The 25,649-nt window shown below is 40.5% G+C and overlaps 1 protein-coding gene across 3 annotated transcripts in view; it reads right to left on the bottom strand.

Moving 5' to 3' along the window:
* SLC25A13 (solute carrier family 25 member 13) overlaps window positions 1-25,427 on the bottom strand; it is a 165,391-nt gene extending 139,964 nt beyond the window's left edge. For 2 of the 3 annotated variants that reach the window (XM_006911925.3, XM_006911924.3), the window contains exons 1-2: window positions 25,322-25,427; window positions 5,900-5,953 (exon numbers count right to left, since the gene is read on the bottom strand). In XM_006911925.3, coding sequence (XP_006911987.1) covers window positions 5,900-5,953; window positions 25,322-25,336 — 69 coding nt within the window. In that variant the 5' untranslated portion in view covers window positions 25,337-25,427. Of the gene's footprint in view, window positions 1-5,899; window positions 5,954-25,321 lie in introns of those variants that run through there. The other variant, XM_025046837.1, reaches the window with a different exon arrangement.
* Between the last annotated feature and the right edge of the window lie 222 nt (window positions 25,428-25,649).

Consider the following 25,649-nt stretch of genomic DNA (forward strand, 5'->3'; position numbering starts at 1 on the left):
TTTTGAAGGCTAGACTCCTGGAAAAGAAATTGTTGAGTCAAAGGAGAGGAACTTTAAGGCTCTTGATACTTATTATCACACTGCTCTCCAGAAAAGATTGTACCAATTTACGCTCCCCCCAACAGTGTGCGAACACGCCCTTTCCCCACCTTGTCTATCGCATTTGTTGCGAATATTTTTCCAGTTTGATATTTTTATATAATTGAGTCTGTAGGTTTTTTTCTCCTTTGCAATTTTTTCCATTACTTCTAACTTTAGAAACTAGTTCTTCCTCATCTCAAGGCTAATTATTCACTCGTACATTCTCTTAGCTTTTTTAAAGTAGGTTTATTTTTTACCTTTAAGTTTCAATACATTGGTACTTTGTTTCTGTATGTGATTAGAGGTAAGGATCCTCCAACTTTCGTTTTTTCCATTTAATCTCTTGGTTGTCCAGGACCACATCTTACAGCTACCACATCTTTAAAATGTTATTTAGTCTTTCTTCGGGAATAGATTTTACAAGTGACCTCAAGTCCTTCTCTTTTACAATTTGTAGAAGTTTTAATATGACTAAACACACACTTACAACATGGGAAGGCTTTTAGGATTCCGTGAACAACCCAGTATAATACTAATTGTGACGTTTAATTTTATGTGTCAACCTGACTGACTGGCCAAGAGGTGCCCAGATGAAGCATTGTTTCTGGGTGTGCCTGTGAAACTGTTTCTTGATGAGATTTGCATTTGAATCTGTGGACTCAGTAAAGTAGATTGCCTTCCCCAGAGTTGGATGGTATCATCTAATTCCTTGAGGGCCTAATGAAACAAAAGGTAGAGGAAGAAGACTCCACCCTCTTTATTCCTGCTCCATTGCTTAAGCTGGGACATAGCTTCTCTGGCTCCGGGACTGAGACTTACACCATCAGCTACCCTGGTTCTCAGGCCTTCAGACTTGAACTGAATTGCACCACAAGTTTTCCCCGGGTCTCCAGCTTGCAGACATCAGGAGACTTCTCTGCCTCTGTAATGGATGGTGTGAGCTAATTCCTCAAAATAAATCTAGATGGATGCATAGATGGATGGATATAGCTAGAGAGAGAGATCACCTACTGGGATCACAAGTTACTTCTCTTTAAATGCATCCGCTTTTAAAATTTTTTATCAATATGAACTGTTTTGTCATAAGAACAACGTTTTCCGAAAAACGAATTATTTATTTTTCCTACGAAAAAATTTAAGAACATATATGCTTCTACTGACAATAATTATAAAAATCCAAGTGTAGTAGTAACAAATATTACTACTACAATTTGTAATATGGACTATTTCTCTTGTCCGGTTCCGTTACCCCGTCTTCCTATCTCCAACGTCTGTAGGCATTCAGCCACTTCCGGTTTTAGACTTCTAAGCAGTGCATATCACCTCCTTTGCTCTCCCTTGAGCTACCTGTTTTCTCCTCAATTTCCCCATTCTTATTACCACCCAAGATATATATCCAGTGGTCATGTTTACCTCCTGTTCTCTCTCATCCATTACATAAGATCAGTCATTTTCATCTAATAGTCCTTCAAAATGTTTTTAACTTGCCCATTCTCCATTCTCCGTGCTGTCACAACCCTAATCAAGTTATTAGGGCCCACACCAGGATTACACCCAAAGCTGCCTAACTCATGCCCTTGCTGCACCAATCAAATCTCAAACCCATCCTCCACGTGTCACTGGATTACTCAGAACATCTTTAGTGTCTTCCTACTGTTTGGCAGAAATGCCAAACTCCTAATTATCCTTCTAATTTTGTCACTGACACCCTGTAATACTTGGCAGACTCCTTGGCACAGAACTGAATTTAAATAAACATTATTTGAAGAACGAGCAAGAATCCCTCAACCTGGAGAAGCTGTCTGCTCCCAAAAACCACGTCCAGGTTCACTCAAATGTGTTCTTCTTCCCCAGACTGCCTAGGCTGGCCTAAGCTGCCCTCCTTCATGCCTCTACAGCTCCCACTCATCCTCAAGTCTCCTCTAATTCCCTAAAGAGCCTTCTCTGACCACTTACCACCATGGAGACCTCTCCCTCCTTCCATTTCCTATGATATGGGCTTTCACCATACATGGGAGCCTTGAGTATACTGACTTAGATTCTTTTTTACCTGCTGCCTGCCTGTAAACCTGGTCTCCTGTATAAAATCTGAACTCCTATAAGACAGAGTCAACTGCTTATACCTATTTTGCAAATCTCGCTCACCACCGAAGTTTCATGGTGTTATACAGTTTAAGCACTCAATGTACATCTCTAAATTATCATGAAGCAGTTATTAGGGAGATAAAAAACACGTCAAGCAAAACTGACCACACCAACACATCAACTTCCACATCCAGACAAAACATTAGCCACCACTTATCTCAAGAACAGCTTGAGCAATAAAGTTCAAACACCTTATGCTAGACATGTCTTACACCAAGTTCCACCCCACCACCAGAACCCAAGACCCGGTGCCCCAGGCTACCCAACACGCCCAGCACGCTCATAGCATTTTGCTTAGTACATGCTGTTCCTTTGCCTGGAGTGTCTTCCTTTGCCCCACGACCTTCCCTACTTTCTCCATTTGATAACTACCTACTCATCTTCAAGCTCAAATATCCCCACTTCTCTGTAACTTAATGACCTTCTCTAGGAAGATGTAATTAGCCTCACATTATCTTCCTGCTAATCAATGCTATATATTGCTTATCAACCATTATTATAGCTTTTTCTTGCTTAACACTTCAACACACACAGTGAGATAGTTAAGGGCAAGAGCCATGATTTATACATCTTTATCTACCCAACAACAAACACTATACTTACTAATATAGGAAATAACTTGAAAAAAGAAAAAAAAAAAAAAGAGAACAGTGGAATTTATGTTAACTCAAAAACATAAAATAAGCCAGAATTGGGCTCATTTTAGTCCTCCAGAACCCCCTTTTTCTTTATCTGTCTCAGCTCCACTGTCTCTTTTCTTCTCCACAGCTGCCAACTTCCCTGTTACAAGCACATCTGGTCCAAAGGGTACAATGAAGCTTCTCTCCACCTCCCCCAAGCTACAGAGGAATCCTCTAACTAGTTTAGCAGACAGAAGGCCGGGATATTCATTAGGAAGAAAAGTCAGGAAAAAGTCATAGAAAATCAGCAAAGTAGTCAGGTTTACGCAGGGCTTAAGGCTCATCGTACTTCACTGCAAAGCCCAGCCACAGCGCAGACGCACCTGGCACGGTCCCCACGGCGCCTCGCTCCTGCTCTTCCTCTGCCACACACTGTCTGCGGTAGATGGTAAACAAGAGAGCCTCAGCATGCCGAGCCAAGGATTTCTGCTGGTACCGCACTATCCAGGCCCGATGAGATCACTCGAATCTTTGCCAGATCCACAATCCCTCCCAGAAACTGCTGATCGCCGTTTTCTTCAGGGGCAGTTCCCCCTACATCGTCCCCTCAGACCCTAATGACAGAACTCTTGTGTAGTCATGCAGTCCTAGCCACCCCAAGGGATGACAGTACTTCCCTATCTGGTCCGATTCCACCTCAGCCCACAGGCCTACTCACACAGAAACCCCACAGTTGGCGCTCCTGAACTCTGCAAGGAATTCCTACCCTCCCTGGGTCTCCCTGACCAATCTGATTTGTCTCCAGTATAGACATGCCCGCTATTGGGATACTGCAGATGGAGAAGACACGTTGTTCCAAAATAGGATCTTAACCTGGCCTTGCCAGCTGTCACATGGCCTCGAAAGGTGGACACAGCTTTTACCTGGAGCCTTTCCACTGGATCATGCCAAAAGACCAGTAAGTGTCTAGGACGTACCACCTATTGAGACACTCTAAGTTGTTCCCCTTTCCCGTCAAAAGGATGTCTGCAACTACTGCTGGTTTAGAAAACAGAAATATGTAACAGACAGGTCCTGAATTCAAAGAATGATTATGACTTTGGCAGCTCAAGTTAATGAACTTTATACATTTCTCTAGGCTCTCTGGCACGTATTATGTGCTCTTCTGCAAATGGTCTCATAGAATTACAGCACTAGAGTTCTACAATACAGACCTTAAATACACAGACAAAAAATGTCTGTTGCTTCCTTATACACACCTCATTCTAGCCATGGTGGGCCCAAAATGTACAGCAATAGACACTAGTCCAGGTGAGAAACAAAACTTGTATTTTCTGGACCTTCATTATTCAAAATCCTTTTCCACCTTAGAATCTTAGAATATTGCATTGTCATTTCTGGGCCAAATACAAATTTATAAAAGAATTCTGCTTTCTTATATATAATCCAAACCTCCTTACAAATTTATCTTTTCCTCTCCAAATTTACTCCTATGAGTAAAACTGCTCATAATTTTAACCATTTTTCTCTTGGAGTCTTTGTCTCTATTGTGTTTTATTAATTATTTTTAAGCATATATGAATCAATAGCTAATGCAAATCATTTAATCTTCACAATTTTTGTAACTTCAATAATGTTCAATAATATACAAAGTAGAAATAATAGTACAATAAACCCAGTACTCCATTTCCCAATTTCAAAAATTATCATCATACTGCCCATTCATTTTTCCTACCCTACCAAAACTCGATTTTTTAAAAGCAAATCCCAGACATCATAATCTCATTTGTAAATACTTTAGTGTGTATCTCTAAGAAAAAGGTCTTTTATAGTTCCCGTAATCATAATACTATTACCTAGCCTAAAACTCAATTAATAACAACTACTTAATATCAAAAAATTCTGTCAGTGTTCAAATTCTCTGATTTTTCCATTTTTAAAAAATAGTAACACATTTTGATGAGAAAAGTGATGCTCACAGAATTATTAATTTTCTAAGTTATATATTCAGTACACAGAAGTAGAATATCAAGTTTCATTTGAACCCTTGTTCTTCTTTATGTATAGCACAGCTGCCTTTTTGTCATGTTTAGAAAAGGCTCACATCAGGAAATCAAATATATGGTGACGGAAGGAAATTTAACTTTGGGTGGTGAACACGCAATACAATATACATATGACGTATTATTGAATTGAAACCTATATAATTTTATTAACCAATGCCACCCCGATAAATTTAATTTAAAAAATTTAGAAAGTACAAATATACCAAAATAATTTCAATAAAAATGCTGAATTTTTTTTTAAAAAAAGGCCCACATATATACTTTTTAAATTATCTTTATAAAAGTGGCCTTTTCTTTTTCGAGTACTTGGATTCCACTTGAGTAACATTAAAGGTGGTTCAGTGTTTGGAACCTGAGGTAGACTTTTGTTAGAGTATCAATCATTCTCTGCTCAATATCACTAAGTAGGTAAAAGTATAAGAAACTAAGAAAAAAAAACCCATATGGTGTCTGTTGTGATCCCATCTCTATCATTATTCATCCTGAGGTCTCTACATCAGGCACCACAGTTGTAATAAAATGGGACGATGACAGTGAGGATGATGGCAACAATAATGACGGGCTTCTACCCAGAGAGAGAGCCAGACAGCCCCCTCTTGGTGAACGAAGGATTACTGAAACATTGATGAATAGCTTTAAACTTCTTAGGAGAACAAACATTGCCATCAAACTGCACAAGTCAATCCTGGAAAGGTAGATGGGCTGGGATACTAAATCCCTCAGAAACTCATTTTCATTACCTGACATCATATGAGATAAAAGAAACTAAAATGTAAGCTGTGTTGCCATCGCCATCACCTACAAGTTTCTGATACAGTTTTTTAAAAAGATATAATTGCAAAGGATCTCTATCATAGGTCTTAAGTAAAGATACTTTTGAGGATTTTTAAAAAAAATATAACAATAAAAGAGCTGCTTGAAAATAATCTTTAAAAGTTACAGAACAAAAATCAAACAAGGAAACGAAATAGATTCCTTTATACTGACCTTCAAAAATATTGTTCTAAGCTCAGCTGGATCTGCTCTCTTGGTTAAAGCCACCTATAAATAAACATAAAAGTGTTTATATTATTAGAACAAAGCTGAGAAATCAAGCTAGAGACTGAAAGAAAATAAACTCCAGGTTAGAAATTAGTGGATTTCATTTTTGTACTTAAAGCACCAAATTTCCCCAGTGCATAAACTACTCCCTGGATTATTGATTAGCCTCCTTATGTGGCTTCTAAAATGCTAACATTCTGGGTAAGCAACCAGTAAAGCTCCTAATGTGTAGTGTTTAATGTATATATATTTTTTGTTTGTTTTTTGTTTTTTTTTTCCAAAAAGAAGGAGAAAAAAGTGTCAAAACAAATTTGTAACGATCTGGTATTTTAAAATCATACTCCAGAGTGACCCATACCTTTTCATAGGGGAACATTAAATATTAAAGTACAATTTATTTAAATATGCAAGAGAACATAGTTCTTAAAGTAGTTAGTGAATAAAGCAAATCATATGAACAAACAGAAGGGAATTACTTCCCACAGTTCCCATATTCACAAACAGGCGTGAATGCCTCACTATCTGAGCATGTCCAGCAAAGTCTCCTCCTCTCCCCAATTTTTAATTTAAGAAATAAGAAGTCTCCAAAGGTACGACTATTATTCTCCATATTCTAGAAATACAAGGGGCTATGGTTACCTTTCAAGAGCAAAATTTGACAGATTAGCTCAGAATAGGTGTTGTGCTTAATTCTCCAGCCCACAAAGTCCAAAAACATCATTGGGAAAAAAGCAAGACAAACTTGAGCATGGCTGCCCCAGGCCAACACAAAAGAGTCCTTATGTGGAACCAAACAGTGGGCTTATTCAGTGTCCCATCACCCAGTCCTGCTGGCAAAACCGTCATAAGACTGAATTCTCACCAAGCACCGTGTCTCCCCATGATATAGCCAAGGAGGGGTTCCTGGAAATACCCCAATACTGGAGCCATGTCGCTATCCATGGGGAGATTTATGCAAATTGTTCTAAATCCCTTCTGTGTGTTTGCAAAGGCTCTTCTGAGCTCTTTGGACAATGGGTTCTCTGTCTCTAAATATGTAACGGCCTGAGCTCCTTTGCCCACCACTGTCAGGAATAATTTTATTAACTGATCATTGGAATGGGAGAGGTACTCTTTCGAAATCACTTGGTTGGTCACCTTGTTTCCAAAAGCAAGACTGATAACTCTTTTAATTTCAGCTGAGTACTTGTGACCACAAGTGCTATATTTATCCATAAGAATCTGTGACCTTTTAAAAATCCTGAATTAGTTAGTGTTCTTTGCTGTTCAATTAAGGAGGAAAAAAAAATAGACTGTTAACCAACTTAAGATTGATGATAGTGCTGACTTGAAGGTTGCAGGAGAAGATTCTCTCCTTTCAGATCTATATTCTGAGAGATGGAGTAGGACAGACATTATTGGAGAAGATGCAACAGCAAAAAATGCCTCCACCTTCTTCTTTTAGTAGCAGAGAAATTCCGAGTTCCACATCTCAAGACAGTCCATAAGTAAGTAGCCTTTTTTGAAAGGCATATGGTGACCCTCGGTACTTAGTCGGTTTTCCTGTTAAAAGCAAAGGAAAGTTTCCACAAAGTGAACTATTCTTGCTCCATCTGAATATCACATCCTTTAAAATCTAATTAGTTCACTATGCCATGTACTTCACAAAGCCTTCCCTGGGTCATGCTTTCACAGTGAATTTCTTCTTCCTAAATTCCCACAGCTTTCTTCTGCTTATTGATCCCAAAATGCACATTCAGTGCTCACCATCAGGACTATAACTTGGTGAGAGAGAAGAAACAAAGCTTTCACTTTGTAACTCTCCCAGGGTCTCCGGCAGAGGAGAAAACAATACAAACGGTGACCAAACACTTAAGTCATGTCAACCAATTGTGTATAGAACACGTTATGGTTTTTAAAGCATGACTATCCCCTCACTGGATCCTTGCAGCAATCTGCGACACAGAGCATATTATTGTCCCTATTTTACCGAGGGGAAACTCAGGCTCGGAAAGGTTCCAATATTTCCCCCAAAGTCAGATTAAGCGCCAGTTTGTACCAACATTTCTAAGTGTTTGAGATCAGATCCTAAATCGTCCATCTTTTACTGTGTAGGTCTTTCTACTGAACCACATTATAGGCAGCTTCAAACCGACCATAACTTGTGTTAACCACTGACAAAATATAATACATGCCTAGAAATGAAGAATCTCCCAATTTCTCCTCTCGCCAACAGTTTGTAGTGTCCATCCAGTGCTGTGCTGAAAGACATGGCTTTAGTGTCAGACTACCCTTGATTGGGGGACAGGCCTGACCTCCAAACTCATTAGCCATGTGACCTTGAGCTACTTGCCTGACTTGTTGGTCTCATTTTGCTAATCTATAAAGCATAAGTCCCAGATGGTTGGAGGAGTGATAGGAGACAGTTACATAAAGTGCTTAGCACCAAAAACACCCCAACAGTTAAAGCACTCAATAAATGGTATATATTATTTGTATTATTTATCCAAAAGTGTTTACTAAGCTAACTCCTAAAAATTTTTAAATGATGAGCAACGTGGCTCATAACTTGAGAAGGGAGAAATCAGGGTCTTCAAAAACATTTGCCAGAACCCTAAACAAACACTTAGGTCTTCCTAACTCATCATTCTCTCTGCTACCCAGCCCCATCCAATGCTACTTCTTAGAAACAAACCCAAAGTTCCAGGTATAGCACATGATCAGTGATCACTATGGAATTCTCGAGGTCCACTGAAATTAGGTCCTGGGCACATTCTACTAACAGGCAGGTGACTGTGGTTCAGTAGGGGATAGATCCAGAAAAACTGCTACAAGCCTCCGGGGCCTCACCTCCGCACTAATTCCATCTACTTTCCAATGCTCTGTGGCTATTCAGAATTCCCACTTCTTCTACCTCCCATTCTTCTTGTTTGGGTGTCATCTGCAGTGAAGAACACTTACACAGCTTCACCAAAGACAACACAAAGTTAGAGCTAAAAGTGCCAGGGTTCTGAAGGTGCACTGAGATGGAGTCTACCTGGTGGCAAAACCAATACCCAGAAAGTTCGCTGAGCTGGAAAAAGGGAGCCACAGAAATGAAGCCTCCCTTCTCAAATCAGATTAGCTCCTCGGCGTGCACGCTGTGCATCATCTGACAAGCCTTAGTTCATTGGGCTTTAAAAGATTCATCGAACTTTAGATTGATTTCAGAAGGCTGATTTTCGTTGTTATATAAATGGATTCTGTCATATACTAATAGCATTTAAATGTTTACATCTACCATTTTTATAATCCAATTGCCTGATTTTATCATTACTCCTCTTTTACATTTATAAGAATAAATTCCACTCTTAAAACAAAATTTTTATATCAGGAGTTTTAAAATAAAGTAACTGGTTTTCACACACAGATCACCACGAAGGAAAAGGGTTCTTGGCAGATGACTATAAAATACTACTATTTGCTACTTAAATTAACAGAGAATTTTATACTCAAGCAGGTTAATGTTCATATCAAGCTTAAGGGAGAAAGAGGAGGATTAGACCAGGAAAAACTATGCATTATATATTTGTTCAATAAATTAAAAGAAGTTTATTTTTATTAAACTTTAGTATGGGAATTTCAGGTCAATTCCATGAATCTACATTCCACAGGGCAAAATTTGAGGATCACTGAATACGTAAAATTTTTGACAAGACAAACATTAGATACAATAGCTTCAATAGGTTATCAATAGCATTTGCAGAACAGAAATACCAGCTAGGTACATCCCAGATATATCTATCTATAGATAGATAGATAGATAGATAGATAGATAGATAGATAGATCGATAGATAGACAGACAGACAGAACGAAAGCAAGACCGAAGATAGATAGATAGATAGATAGATATAAAAACAGCCAACAATAACATAACTTCAATGACCGGTTTTAAAAAGGGGGTAGTAGGAACCATGGCATGGACAACCAGAAAGATATCCTTCAGGACAAATAAATTCACTCATTTTAATATGAGTTTCAGAAGCCAAAAGAAAGCAGATACTAGGAAAGATTCTTCCACATGTTGGAGTATTTTTAAGACTGGCTTTCTTATACTGATATCGAGCTGCAGTTGCCGGCTCATTACTTCAACACATCACAACAGTACAGCATTGAGGACTCAAAAATGTTGCTTAGGTCTAACAGTGGTTGGGAAGAACCTAAGAAAACCTACATGAAATATGGGAAACTAATTTGAAGAAGAAAAGGTAAAGAAGAGAAAAGCTATCATTTTACACTGGTAATCTCCAGTGATACAACACCATGACCTCCTCAAAGGTATCTGAGTCTTCCATATCCCCAGCTCTGGCAAAGACCAGAAACTAAGTAGAGGCCCCCAAAATGTTAATTAAAGAACATCTTCCAGGTGGGAAGAAATTAGATCTTTACAATGAAAACAGGTAGCTCCCTTTAGACCAGTGGTTCTCGAAGTGTGGTCACTGGGCCATCAGCATCACTTGGGAACTTTTAGAAATGCAAAATTTCACACCAGACCCCAGACCTACTGAATCCAGAACCCTGGGGGTGGGCCCAGCAGTCTGCGGTTTGACAAGTCTTCCGGATGATCCTGTGCTCTTAAAGCTTAAGAATTGCAGCTTCAGCTAATGTCCAATTCTGTCTGATTAGGACCAAGGATTTTAGCCCCAGTTGCGCATTCAGGCCACCTAAAGAGCTTTTAAGTTTTATCAATATATATTTGCCTTACTGATAAATTGTACACCTGAAACGTACTGGATTTCATTAACCAATGTCATCATAATATAATTAATTAATTAATTAAAAATAAAAAAGTTTTATCAATGCCCAAGCTCTGCCAAAGGCCAGTTGAATTAGAACTTCTGAAATGGGTATCTTTAAAGCTCCCCTGTGAGATTACGATGTTTAGCTGGGCTGAGAACCACTGGGTTAGTAGAATCCAAGGTCCCAACCTCAGCTTCCTACTTTACCAACTGTATAATAACAGCCTTCATTTAGCAATACTTCCTCTATCACCCTCCCAAACGTGAAAAGTCTGAAAGACAAGACAAGCACAGGCTTATACTTAAAATTTTACTGTCATGAAGCAATTATTTACCTCAGATATGAAATAAAAACAAGAACAGACAGCTCATCAAAAGCAGACTCCTCTGTGTGTGTGGGAGGGGATAGAGGAAGATGTGCATGTACACACATGCAGCCATGCAGTGACAAGCAGAAAAAGGATGTGGAGGGAGAAATGTTCCTACATGGTCTTTTGTACCTGAGGATGTAACTGTAGTAGGTGGACCAGATTCCCAATGTAAAGTACTATTGGGTGTAACCTAATAACTTAAAAACTGGGATCCACCCTTTTTCCCACATACTACAAAAACTACAAAATTAAAACTACATTTCCCAGACTCTCTTGCAGCTATGTGGTCTGAGTGCTATCAGATAAAGATGAGTGAGAACTGGAAGGCAAAGGCTTGGAAGGCAATGATTTGGAAATTAGGAACCATGTTTCTGCTGTTTCTGCCAGCAAGCACCTCCGTTGGAAGTGTCTGATTTTCCAGCGGCAACCTCCTGCCCATGTCAATGACAGCATGGTTCTGAAATACTCCCCATTTGGCAGGTGATTTCATGACTGCACAAGAGGCAACTGCTCCCTTGGTGGCCTGATCTACTGTGAGGCTCTGGAAGTCATTCCTGAGCGCTCAACCTGACGTCTGTTTCTTCACCTTCCCAACAAATTCTGTAAGCCATTTAATACCCTGTAATAAATCTCCCTCTGCTTAAACTAGCTAGAATGCATTTTGTTCTCCGCAAGTGAACCTTGACTGATACAATCAGTAATTGCAAAAGAAAGTTTGAAATTCCCCAAACCACAGAGTTACCGCAAACTTGAGAAGAAGAAAGAGGTGTATTATCAAATTTAAGAAAAATATTTTATTGAATTCACTGGGTCACTCATTCCTCATCCTACACTTTCCCTAAGTTCTAATAAATGAAGAGCAGTCATTATGAAAAAAGTTACTGAAACATAAATTAGTACACAGACAAGATGCTACGTTAAGCATTCTTCGAACCACAACATTTTTGTGTAATCCACCCCCAAAAGTTCATATCACTCAACAGTTGACATATAAAGCACCAGACATCATAAATGTTAACCCACTGGGTAATTACACAAGCAGGTCATTTCAGGGCCGCCAAGATGCTTATCAGAAGGATTCAGTAGGTTGTGAAATGTGTTGGATTTAACTCTAAGCCACTGTAGACAAATATTAAACTATAAGGCCATCATCATTAAAATTCCGATATTAAGAAGGAGAGTATGACGGTGAAGAAATAAATGGCGGTGTTTTAGCTGCGAGTGTGTTATGCCAAAAGAGCTTTAAACACGCTAATTTTAGACTTTATTATTATTGTTATTAAGCTAAAGCTAACATGCCGGTAAATGCTCCCAAGAGCAATAATTTGACAAGAGATAGTATGAGTCTCTCTGAAATAGACATTTTTTCTGTTTATATTTTTAACTCTTTAAAGATAGTAGAAGATGCTTGTTCACCCTGACATAGGCGGAAATCATCAGCTTTAAAGGTTCGGTTCTCATTGTGCTAACTTGGTCACCTTGGGCAAGTCAGTTAACATCTCTGAGCTTTACTTTCCTCAACTATAAAGTGGGAAAAATGACAAAATCTACTTATCTATTTCATAGTTATCTTAAGCACCAATTAGATTGAAGAAAAAGTACCCCATGAATCCTAAAGTGATAAACAATGTTAATAGTGATTATTAGCTACTCTTAAAAATTATAAGCTGAGAAGTACATGACATATAAGTACATATTTCTAATCCCAAATATGAATGGAGTGAGGAGGTCCAGCATGTATTCAATTTAGAAATAAGCACCAAAAGATGACAAGCTAAGAAAAAAAGACAGCTTATTAAAATTCTATTGGATGATCACAGTCTTGTTAGAAAGGCTGGAGAATCAACTTGAGGCATGGCTCCGTCAAAGATACCTGCAACTATCCCAGAATCACTTGGTGAGAAATCTACTTCAGATCCCATAACAGAAGCAGGTTGCCTAGGCTTCCTGTTAGGTTAGCTCCACGGAAATTTCACACACAAGCTGCTCCCTCATGCTGCCTGCTTCCATATCACACGTGAATATCTAATTGACAAAGCTAGATCGTGTGCTTGTGTCCTGGCTGCAAGGAAGGATGGAAATTGGTTCTGACTCAAATGTTCTGACAGGCAGGCTTTATAATTGGAGATGTTTTCTGCACATTATAATGCGGGGAATTTTCTGCCATTTATAAAATTTACAATGAAATATCACTACACACCTGTTAGAATGGCCAAAATCTGGAACACTAACAATAGCAAATGCTGGTGAGTAAGTGGAGCAACAGGAACTCTCGTTCACTGCTGGTGGGAATGTGGAATGGTACAGCCCCTTTGGAAGACAGTTTTGGCTGTTTCTTGCAAAACTAAACATAATATTACCATACGATCCAGCATCCATGCTTCTTAGTATTGACCCAAAGGAGTTGAAAACTCATGTCCATACAAAAACCTGCAAAAAGGTGTTTATAGCTGCTTTATTCCTGTCAAAAGTTGGAAGCAACCAAGATGTCTTTCAGTCAGTGAATGCATAAACGAACTGTGGTACCTCCAGTTTATTGGAATATTATTGACCCCTGAAAAGAAATGATCTATCAAGCCATGAAAAATACATGAATAAAACTTAAATGCATATTACTAAGTGAAAGAAGCCACTGTGAAAGGGCTACCTGCAGTATGATTCCAACTACATGACATTCTAGAAAAGGCAAAAAAAAAAAATCAGTGACTGCCAGGGGTTAGGGAGTAGAGAAGGAGAATAGCACAGAGGATTTTTAGAGCAGTGAAAATACTCTGTACAATAATATAATGGACACATCATTATAAAATTTGTCCAAATGCATAGAATGTACAACGCCAAGAATGAACTCTAATGTAAACCCTGGGCTTTGGGTAACAATGATGTGTCAATATAGGTTCATCAGTTATAACGAACGTATCACTCTGATGGGAGATGATGATTATGCGGAGGCCATCCATGTGTGTGAGCAGGTGGTATATGGGAAATCTCTGAACTTTCAATTTCACTGTGAACCTGAAACTGCTCAAAAATAGTCTATTAAAAAAACAAAAACAAAAAGATCATGGGTAGCCAGGACTATCAAGATGAACCTGATTACGTGCAGTCACTAGGCACACACCTGTATAAATCTCTCTTCTTTTAGAATCCTTGAAGCAGGCTGGATTCTCTTCCTTTATATTTGAGAAAACTGCAGACCAAACGGATTGATCTGCCCCAAGCCCATGGCCTTTTCCACAATGCAACCACCTAGGCAGTAAGGCTGCCTAAGACCAGGCTTTCTGAACCTTGGAGCTACTGACATTTTGCATCGGATCCCTCTTTGTTGCAGGGGGCTATCTGGTGCCTTGTAGGCTGTTTAGCAACATATCTAGACTCCACTCATTGGATGCCAGTAGCAAACCCCTCCCAGATGTGACAACCAAAAATGTCTCCAGACATTGTCACATACCCCCTGGGAACAAAACTGCCCCATCTCCAGATGAGAACCACTACCCAGTGCCAGGAACTGAGGAGACAGTACCCCATGGGGGGAATGACCCTGCCCCATGGTGGGAATGACACACTTATAAACAAGTAGTTGGTACAAAATGTGTGATGATACATGCCAACACAAGTTAGAATGGTGGCAGAACTAAGACCACAATTCTGCTGAAGTTGGGAGTCGCAGAGGCAGGCTTTGGAACTGGATCATTTGTTATTAATTATAGCAATTAACACTGACCAGCTAACTTTTACTGGGCCCTTAACTCTACGCTAGGCAGAGTGCTAACAGATTTACATCTGATCTTATTTAAACATCACCAAAACTGTTTAAGGTGAAGAGACATTAATATCCTCATTTTTCAGATGAAGAAGCTGAGGCATTTAACACACCTAGTCTTAAATGAGTAGTAGTAAATCACAAAGCCAAAAACAACCCTAGAGCCCAGTTCCTTTTGACGCTAATTATAATACTTGGAGGATGTGCCAAAAATTCAGCAAGCAAAGACTTTAAACTATCCTTATGAATGGTGCCGCTGGATAACATTGTAGCTGAAAGCAATTTAAAATAAAGTTTTTTTGATTTGGCATTATGATACATAAATGCTCATGGTTCAGTAGAAAGCAGATCTGCCTAATGCAGAATATTATTCTCCAGTATTATATGCTGAACTCAGTCTCAATTTTTTTTTAAACATCAAGGTTACAGTATAATTAGGAACCAGCTGCAATTGTAATTACTGCTCCCAATATAATTTGTTACATATTAGCAAGTGTCAAATTACCACTGCTCCTTAAATGAATAAAAATTGATTGTGCTGTTCTGAAGATTGGGATGTGTGTTCCTGATGGGGAACAAAGGAATGTAAAAAGTATATGACATATTTATAAAGTGCTGAAAGGTTCTACTTAGGAGATCACAAGTTGCTGGAGCCCAGATAATGCCAATGAAAGTTAAAATGGCTTCTGAGAGAGAAGAGCTAACTTAATAAATGCAGAGGAAAGCAGCAAATCCAAAGGCAATAGAAAAGTTGCTTCCACTAAATAATACCTTACCAGTTCACAATTTTGCTGTGCATCAATATTATATGACTAAGAATAGACAAGAACCCAGGAGGAAGTCGAAAGAGAAAGAACAGGTACCCTCTGCACAGCCAGGATCCTCATTCCAAAGACTGTGCACAATTTCAGTGGAATGAGCTCTCCTCTGCCTCTGCCTCTCCCATGGGACCATGGACTTGTGACATGACTGTGAACAACTTCTCTGGTTCCAAACCTACAGCCCGCACTTCTACAAGCTTACTATGTCCCAGCTCTGAGTTTTACAAACATGAGCACACTGACCATCTCAATAGCCCCAGGGAGTAAGCACAATTATGCCCTGTTTATAGATGAGAAAACTGAGGTACAGAGAGGTTGAATAATTTGCCCAGAGCCATGATTTGAACCCAGAGTCTATGATTTCAACCATATGTTAAACTGGCTTTCAGAGGAAAAGAGAGAGGGCATAAGATTGAGAGAGCAAAGGAGCCTAGAGATTAAAAGAAAGTTAAGACACATCAACTAATTGCAATGCTTGGGCCTTATTTAGATGACAATTCAAATAACTATTTTTTAAAAAATTATAAGGCAATAGGAGAAATGGGTAAAATGTGTACAGAATAGATATTTGATCGTACTGAAAAATTTTTAGGTTAATGGTATTTTGGTTGTGCATTTAAAACTGTTTTAGAGATACATACTAATATTATACACATGATGATACAATGTTAGGGATTTGCTTTGAAAATATCTGAGGGATGGACAGAGGAGATAAGGTGTGGTATAAATGAAACAATGTTGGCCATAAACTGATAACTGCTGAAACTGGCTACCTAGGGACATGAGAGTTCATTACAGTCTTCTATTTTTGCACATTATGGAAAATTTGCATAATGAGAAGATTCAAAAATGCTGCTATTCTTTCAAGGCCTAAGTCAAATGGCAGTTCTTCCAGGAAGATTTTCTAGATGTCCTCATAGAATGCTATCTGTACCTATTCTACAGGGTTTGCAATTGGACATTTAAGTTCTTACTTTAATGCTAACCATTAACATGACCTCCTATTTTCTTGCGTGGGGGGAGCAAGGGAGAGGGAAAGAGAACGTGAGAATGCAGACTGAATGAAAGCAGCATAACTTGGGAGAGAATCTAGGAGTACCTTGCTTCCCAGTGACTTGTAATCTTTCCATATTCACAGTGGCCCAGCTAACAGCTGAGCCGTAAAGAGAGGCTCCCTGGGCTTTCTGAACTAATCCGATCTCATAAGAGTCTGAACTAGCAGAGGGTCTGGGCTGGGCTGGCAGCAGGTCACACTGGCCGATGATGTGGCACTAGTGAAGGTTCATGACCTCGTGGGGTTGAACAACAATAACAAAAATTAAAATGGTTCTCTACCTTTCATCTTATATCAAAACAATTGCAGATAATCAAATTTAATCTTTAAAAAGAGAGAGATGTATATAAAGTACTAGAAAAACACAAGTGATTTCTTATGCAATATTAAGTGGGGAAGCTGTGTTTAAACATGACAGACAACTCAGAATCCATATAACACAGAAGCCATAAAGGATTAATAAATAGGTAATATAAATTTTTTTTAATAGAAAATGCTTATGAACCAGTTAAACATCAAACGACTGCAACAAAATAATGTGTAACAGATAGGACAGAGGGCCAAGGTTCTTACTCTTAAAGTGCTCTTAGAATCAATCAATGTGAAAAAGCAAATAACCCAATAGAAAATTGGGCAAAGGTCAAGACCAGGCTCTTCTCAAACTGCTAGTGGACACTAAAAACGGACCAACAGAAATCTCCAAGAGCCACTATAGAAAGAGAACCAGGAGCTGAGATTTTACTTCTGGAACTGAGAGGGAAGACAAAGAGAAAGTGGAATCTTCAAATTCAGTCAACTTCAACCTGCAATAAAATGCTCACAAGGAATGAACACCCTGGCCAGCGGGCCTGGCAGAGTAAGATAAGAGACCTGATGCATCACCAACTTTCCTCGCAAGCCACTTGCATGACCCAGTTAGCAAGATTTAAGAGACATACCAACCTCATGCCATGTGTGGACTATGTCTGAATCTTGATTAGAACACACCAACTGTAAAAGCTATAAACTTAGGACATGGGTTTGAACATCCTTACAGGTGTTTCTAGGAATGGGAAAAGAAAACTAAGCCCCTTTTCTTAAAACTGAAGGGAAGACCTAAATAAACAAAATCTGCCCACCAATAGAGAGAAATGTCAAGAAACACTCCTATCTCTGACAGCTCTAAGTTAAACAAACAGCTTCCCTTTTTTCTGCTACACTGTTGCCCTAGCTTTATGGCAAGGAATTTAAACAGGGGTTGGGTAGTTCCTATTGAAAACTGCTGTGAAGGACATGTGAAGGACATGTGCTCCACAATAGCTAGAGCCAGAAAGCTTTGGCCTGCTAAAGAGATTAAATTCCATTCCCTAGGCAACATGAAGCCACACTGTGTAGCTAAGTTAATTAAAGAGAGTAGTGTAGTACAGTGGTTACGTGCATGAACTCTAGAGCCAGGCTGCCTGTATCACAGCTCTGCCGCTTATAAGCTATGTGACCTTGGAGAAGTTATTTAATCTCTCTGTGCCTCAAGAGACTTAATCACTCTATACAGAGGAGTTTGCCCATCTGAACAATGAAGACGATAATGGCACTTACATACCACAAGATTGTCGTGAAGATTTAATTACTTAATATACGGTGTCTAAAACAGTGTCTGGCTCTTATAAGCATTATATAAATGTAAGCTGCTGCTATTATTGCTATTTGTGTAGCCTCTCTGAGCCTTAAATTTCTTTGTCAAAAGAAATTATAACACCTTCTCTGCTGCCTTGTAGGTGGATTATAAAGATCAAAAAATGAAGCTTGGGTCTACACATTATCTGGTTATTTTAATCCCTATAGACTATGAGTTCTTGAAAACAAGTCTAATAACTTACCCATTTGGGGAAGCCCAGTGCTTAGTATAGGAGCTAGCAGATAGTTGGTATCAATAACACACTTTAATTTTTTTAAACTGTTAAGTGTTCTACCCATGATCACAGTACCACTATTAACGTGGGAATAAGAGCCAATCTCAGAAGCTTCCTTTGACAGTTCTGGGCAGAACAGAGAGGGCAGTGCAGGGAAGAGACCAAAGGCGAGACCAGCTTGGAAGCTATGGCAAAGCTGTAGATAAAAAGTAATGAAGACCTGAACATAAATGGGGGAGACAGAACATACCTGTTCAGGGAAGCAGAGGGTTTAACTGGCCCATCTCTTTGCCCACATCCAAATTCCTGTTCATGGTGTCTCTCCTGGCTGCCCACAACAGGTACTTAGGAAAATGAAGTTGTAGGCTGAAAGTGAGGAACGACTGAGAAGATGTGTTCCAAATAATACCCGGCCCCAGTGTGGAATCAAAATGAGCTCAAAGAACCCAAAACTTTATACTGAATTTTGTCACTATGTATTGAATTGTGCAAAAAGTTAGACTGATAGATAACCAATTCAAAAAGTGCTGCACCCTTAGTTTAGAAAGGTAGCTACATTTAACGATGCGGTAATGAGAATTCCAGACCAATGGTCTTCAAACTTGAATGTGCACACAATTCCCTAGGGATCTAGTTAAAAAATGCAGGTTCTGATGCAACAGAATCTTTGGCCTGAGGTGAGTCAAACGATGCTGCAACTGTAACAAATTCCCAAGTAAAATCTGTGCTGCTGGTCCCGGGACTAGCAACTTGCAATAGCAAGGCTCCAGGAAGATCACTCCGCGAATTTGGCTCTTGAAGCAGCCACGCTGGCTAGCCATCATGGCGAATATTCAATAGACCATAAGCTTTAGAAAAGCACACCACATTTTGTTCAGGTAGGTCAAATAATAGGTCTCCCCTAGTTTTCAGTTTGGTGGAGATATCCCACAGTCTCCAATAAACAACTTTTGACATTCCTATGGCATTTCAGAATTCCCAAAGTGTTTCCACATGTTATATTTCATCTGCTCCTCACAGATGTCACAGATGGCCACTGTTTTCCAAAAGGTGACACCAAGCAGCCACAGAAGGGAGACTTGTCCACGTTCTCACCACCAGTCAAAGCAGTGGGCCTGTAACCCAGGTTCTGACCCTTTCTAGTCCAGGGCTCTTTCACTAAACCAGAGCTATGGATTTAAATAATGAAGAAAGAAGGAAGAAGGAAGGAAGAAGAAGGAAGAAGGAAGAAGGAAGAAAGAGGAAGAAGGAAGAAGAAGAGGAGGAGGAGGAGGAGGAAGAGGTGGAGGAGGAAGAGGAGGAGGAGGAGGAAAAAGTTCCCAAAGCCTCTTCCACATAAGAAAGCAATTCTGAGCTGACTGAGCAGTTGGGGGTCTTCTGCAGCTCAGCCTACAACTATGGGGAGGATCAGACACAGACAAATTGCATGTCTAACTCAGAGAAACTACCAAATATGCACCTGAGGCTAGAAGCCTGTTCAAATCAGGCTTATGATGAGGTTCAGGACATACTACCCCAAAAGAGCACCTTGGCATATTGAATATCTTAAGCTGAATGAGTCTGAGAAAATGGCAGAGGCAGGAAAGTCACTCTGACCCTCCCCACAACCACCAGACACACTCTCCTTCCCTGAAACAGTTATAAAACTCCCAGGTGAAAGGTCCCCTCCCTGTACCAGGAGGAGGAGTGACATTCTTATCACCAGAGATGAAGAATTAGCCCTCATCTTCCTAGTTCTTTCTTCACCATTCACTACCCCTAACCTATCTTTGTCTTGCCAATTCTCCACAAATTTACTGTTTATTTGATCACCCTTGTGGTCTTCATTCTCTTGTGAGGGTGCCCGTGTACATGGTATGCCTTGTCTCCTGTTAATTTGTCTTTGTCGGTTTAAGTTTCAAGGGCAGCCAGGGACATTAGGAGGGTCGCGGAAAATTGTTTCCTCCCCTATATTTACTTATATTTTCCACTTACAATTTTCTTACAAATTGTACTGCACAAGCATTAGGCGAAAGATGTTTTACCATCAAACAGTAAGTGTATCTTGAAATATCTGACTCATATCAAGTCAGCAGTTTTCATGGATAACATGTGGAAACTGACTACATGTGGAAATCAAGACAAAGCTACCAGCCTAATAACAGTCATTAAATAGAGTGGTTTATTTAAGTTGAATTGCTAAGAATTTCAACACTGCCTACTTTGCCATGTTGTCAGCACCTAAAGTCAAAAGGAACCATCCGGGTCTATTTTCACTCATGCAATGGCACAGCAAATTTCCAAAGGAAATAGTGAGTATGAATACTCTATCTCTTAAACATTTCCAATCAACGAACCAGACCACCACTCTACACGTCAGCCATTGGGAATAATTCTGACCTAACAGACCAAAACCACCATTAACTGGGTCAGTTTGACCCAAAAAGGTCTGGTTAAACAGGCCATGGGAAAAAAAAAAGGTTTCCTCAGTTGCTGTTAAATATTTTGCTAAGGGAATTATATCACTGTGACATGGCACACCCTCCTTACTCTCAAGCAGAACCAACAGGTACCCGCACATTCACACATTCCTCTGTTCCAAGGCCCCACCAAAGGCAACCAAGGAAAGGGCGGGAAGGATAGGTGCTCCTGAAGCAGGAGAGTAGGTAGGAACTGTGCTGAGCAGGCCTAATGATTGTGGGTGATGGAGGACACAGGAAGGAATGTTTCCCTTTAAGAACTCAACAGAAACAGGCTGTTCATAGGGCAAAAGGTCAAAGAAGCAGAAGCAGCCAGCGCTCCTCCTGACTTTGAATCCTTCCCACCTCCCTGTTCTGTATTTACTGACCAAAGGTTGTAAAGCCACATGACCTACCTGGAGAATACTGACCACACCAAATTAGGTTCCCCAGGGGATCAGGCTGCAAGATCAGGGTCATTCTTTGCAATGTTTCCCTTCTCAAGCACCTACTCTGATCTGGAAAACCACTGAAACTTCACAGGAGGCAAAAGGAGTTTCCAATCACTTGGTGATAAAACCTATATTCTGGGATAATTACAAAACTGTATAAACTTGATGCCTAAGCACCAAGGTGATATGGGGTAAAAGGACTGAAAAGAAACTGTCAAGAAAGAAGAGAACTTGTAGGCACCCCTACATGTCTTCTTTTGCATCGACATAACCAAGGATTCCCATTTATCTCACTGCATTCCTTCCTTATCCCAAAAAGGAGCCACCAGAGAACTGAAGCAATGAGCACGAAAACAACCTAGAGGGGTGGCCTTTGAAGTACATTAGATTTGCTTGGCAAGCTTTTAAAAGCCTGGAGGCTCAGGACACACCGAAGTGCAATTAAATCAGAATCTCTGGGTAAGACCCAGGCAATGGCATTTTTATATGACTATGACATGCAGAGAACCCCTACAACAGTGCAAAAAGCAAAGAGGTTTCAAGGGAACTTGAACCAATTTCAAATTTTTCTGGGACTCCATTTCTCTACCTGATAAAAGTGAACAGAATTGATGAGCGGAAGAGTGAGGATCATTGTGTCATATAAACCTCAAGGCTTAGCCAGCTTAGCCACTTCTATCAATTTAAGAAACCCTAAATCTAAACATCAGTGAAACCACAAAAACATACCATCATCATGGTAGCATAAAACCAACTCAAAGACTCCTTCCTGCCTAGCACAAAAACTGGTCTGCTCTATTATATCACCAAATGCCTAGCAGTTTTTACAAAACATAAGGGAGAGGAAAACTTCAATCTGAAGAATATCCTTAAAAAACTCGATCACATTTCATCATCAATAACAAACCTCTTTAGAGGATATTATTATAGATAGGAAATATGAAAAACATGGAGGTTAAATGAATAGCCCAAATCCTTAGTGAACAATAGCTTAAATTTTTTACACAGGTATATGACAGTGGTAACAGTTGCACATCTCTGTGAATATATGAAAAACCACTGAACTGTGTAATTTAAATGGGTGAACTGTATGGTATATGAATTATATCACAGGTGGACCTGTGATATATAAGGACAAAAATAGAGAACACTTAATTCTTGGTGTTGTGAAAATTGACTATATGTAAAGTACTTGGGAAAGTGTAAGTAGGCACTATGTAGGTGGTTCTTAAAAAAGTCTGGTTTACACTGAGGCTCCTAAATTCCCCTCCTAAGCCAAGTCCCCCTCTAAATGTAGCACATGTTCTCACGTCTCTGCCTTTCGTCTGCTGCCTCCTATCACTGCAATGGGTCCTTCTTCATGCCTCATTCATTCCCTCCGAAGTACTATTGCTTTTGAGACATATTCTCCTCTCACCTGTGGCTCTGTGTTCAACATGTAATAATATCTGCACTCCAGAAAAAAAAAAGCAAAGAGCATGGCCATGAACTCAGGCTGAGCAGCCCTGACTAGCAGTTGACAGAATCGTCCCACAAGGATAGTACCCAAAGGCAACTAAGTAAGGGGCACTCTTGGACTAAAGTAGACCAGAACAGCTCATTTTGGGACCTTTTAAGAGTACATTTACTGCACTGCCCTTGAGCTACAATGATGTACATAAGAAATGGCCTTATGGAACCCATAGACATATATGCAGTGGTCATGAGGGAGTTTGTAATCGTTTGCTCACAGCATGTAAAGGGACGTGGGGAGAGAGTGCCCTCAGCTCAGAGAGCAGCAGTACAAGGAAACTTCTCTCCCAAGTAATTGACCTCACTGATTGTTTCCTCTTGCTTTGGCTGCTAGAAAATTCAGTCACCTCTAGCAAGTAGGACCGTATTTTCCACTAACCTTAGTCCTGGCTTCATCTTACTTTATCCTGTTTTTCTCATCTACTCTGACTTGATTTTGATGTTTTGTCAGATTATAAATATATGCATATATATTTAATGTGAGCCATCAAAAATTCCAATAAAAGGCAAGTTTAAATGAATAAAGAAACAAAAACAAGTTCTCAAAGAGTGAAAATGAAATGTTTCATCTTCCCTGATTCTCACTTGGCTAAAATTCAAATGTACCTATTGATATGACAGTTTAATAAAAATACAACCAAGAAGTTAAGCCTGCTTCAATGTCATTTATTTTATTTCATACTAGTTAATCGGTCTTATCTTATACTCCAATTATATGCATATTTCTCAATTTAGGTTGCTCAATTATTTTATATCCAAAATTAAGTAAAATTATTTAATTCATCTACAGATATAAAAATGACTGTAAAGTATGGGTATCTACTCCTACCTAGAAGAAGTCAGCTGGAGGGAACTAATTCATACAAGCCTTGTACACTGATTGCATGCAAATTTAATGCAACAAAAAAGGCCAAAGGCTACTGGGTTTGAAAGGGTTAACATTACTTCTTCCAAAAATGAATCCCAGTGATCCTCAGAGAATCGACCTAAAACAGTTATACATACCTGTGTGTTCACACACAACACACTCACATACACACACCCAGAGCATGCTCCTGAGGATGGAACTCAGAGTAATTACTGAAAAAAAAAAAGGGCCACTTAGGCCACATTGTTTAGGAATATGAAGAAGCCTGCAGATTTGGGGAGCCTGGAGAAACTTAAGTCATAGAACAGCATTTAAATATATTTGTCTGCTTACAATTTCCATTGCAAATGTGATTAGTTTGCTTGAATAAATAGGAATATGATGTGTTGGCCATGTTTTCCTCTGGAGGGTTATCACAGAGTTTTGATTAAGGACAAATGTTTGAAATGTTGGGTATATTTAAGTTCACTGCACTTAAAATGAGCTAAGAAGTTGCATAGGCTTGATTAAAGGGCTGCCTTTGTGAACTTAAAATTAAAAGCAATAAATTCCAATGATTCAAGTGATTGGGACTAAATATGGTATCCTGCCAGAAAAGTTTTGAAATGCAGTCCAAATAGACTGAAATGGTGTCCAGGTTTCAAGAAATGGTGAAAGAGGAAAGGTCAAGTTGTAGGAGTTACCTTTCCTCTGGGTTAGTGAATGATTCACATTATGCAGAATCCTTTTTAAGTAGAACTTCACAGGAGTTACAGGCTCCCAGGACAATCTGTTTTGTCATTTCTAAAAAGAAGTCTCTCAAACGCTCAGAGGCCGGTCTATAAGTATTGTCAGATGGGGACAGAGGGGAGAAGGATGGGAAAGGTGAGGGTTGAGGGGTGGGGGTCCTCTGGAGTTTGTCCGCAGGCTCGCGCAGGCCAACTCTCAAGCCACCTCGAAAACGGAAGTCAAGGTGACTTCTCCATCCGCGGGAGGGCGGAGCCTTGGAAACCTAAGAGGATCAGGCTTCAGCCCGGACTGTGGCCTCTGGAAGCAGCCCGGGTCAACTACAACCGGGGTCAGGGGCAGGAGCGCGCTGGGGTGGCCCAGGGGACCTGCTGACCCCAGTCCCTCCCCCACCCAGGCGCACCGGTCCTCCTCGCGGGCCTTGGCTCAGCTCGCCGGGCGCCGGTCAGGCACCGGCTCCCCTCCCGCGCCAAGTGGGAGGGTGCAGACTGCAAAGTTTCTGCGGCAGGGTCGGACCTCGGGGTGCGCATGGGTCGCCTCTGCCGCCCGGAGTGGCCATCACCTTCCTCCTCCCGCTGCTGCAAGGTGAACAGCTGCCCCACTCCCCCTTCTCTATGCTTTTCCCGCTGCACCGGCCCGGCACGTGAGCGCCCGAGCCTCTCGCGCCCCCAGGCCCGGTCCGATCGGCGCGCTCCCCGGGGCAACGGGCCGACGCTTACCTTGGCGGCCGCCATGCTTCACCCCGGTGCAGGCGGCTGCGGGACCCGCTCTCACTGCGGCCTGGCGGCTCACTTCCCGTCCCGGCGGTTTCGGACCCCCGTCGTCCAGGGGCGGGAAGCACAAGGGAGAGGCAGCGTGTCCCTGTCGCGCCCCTGCTGCTCTTTTCCCGAGTGCCACGCGTTCCAAATCGCCAGTGGGGCACCACCGCGGTCTATTTCGGGGTGACGGAACCCGGTGTTCTTCCCTTCTCACAAGGGGACACTGTCGTCCCCCTAGTCGCCCCCCCCCCGCCCAGCCCCACCCAAGAGAAAAAGCGGGAGGAGGGGG

This window comes from Pteropus alecto, unplaced genomic scaffold, assembly GCF_000325575.1.
Source record: "Pteropus alecto unplaced genomic scaffold, ASM32557v1 scaffold21, whole genome shotgun sequence".
In the NCBI taxonomy this organism is placed as follows: Eukaryota; Metazoa; Chordata; class Mammalia; order Chiroptera; family Pteropodidae; genus Pteropus; species Pteropus alecto.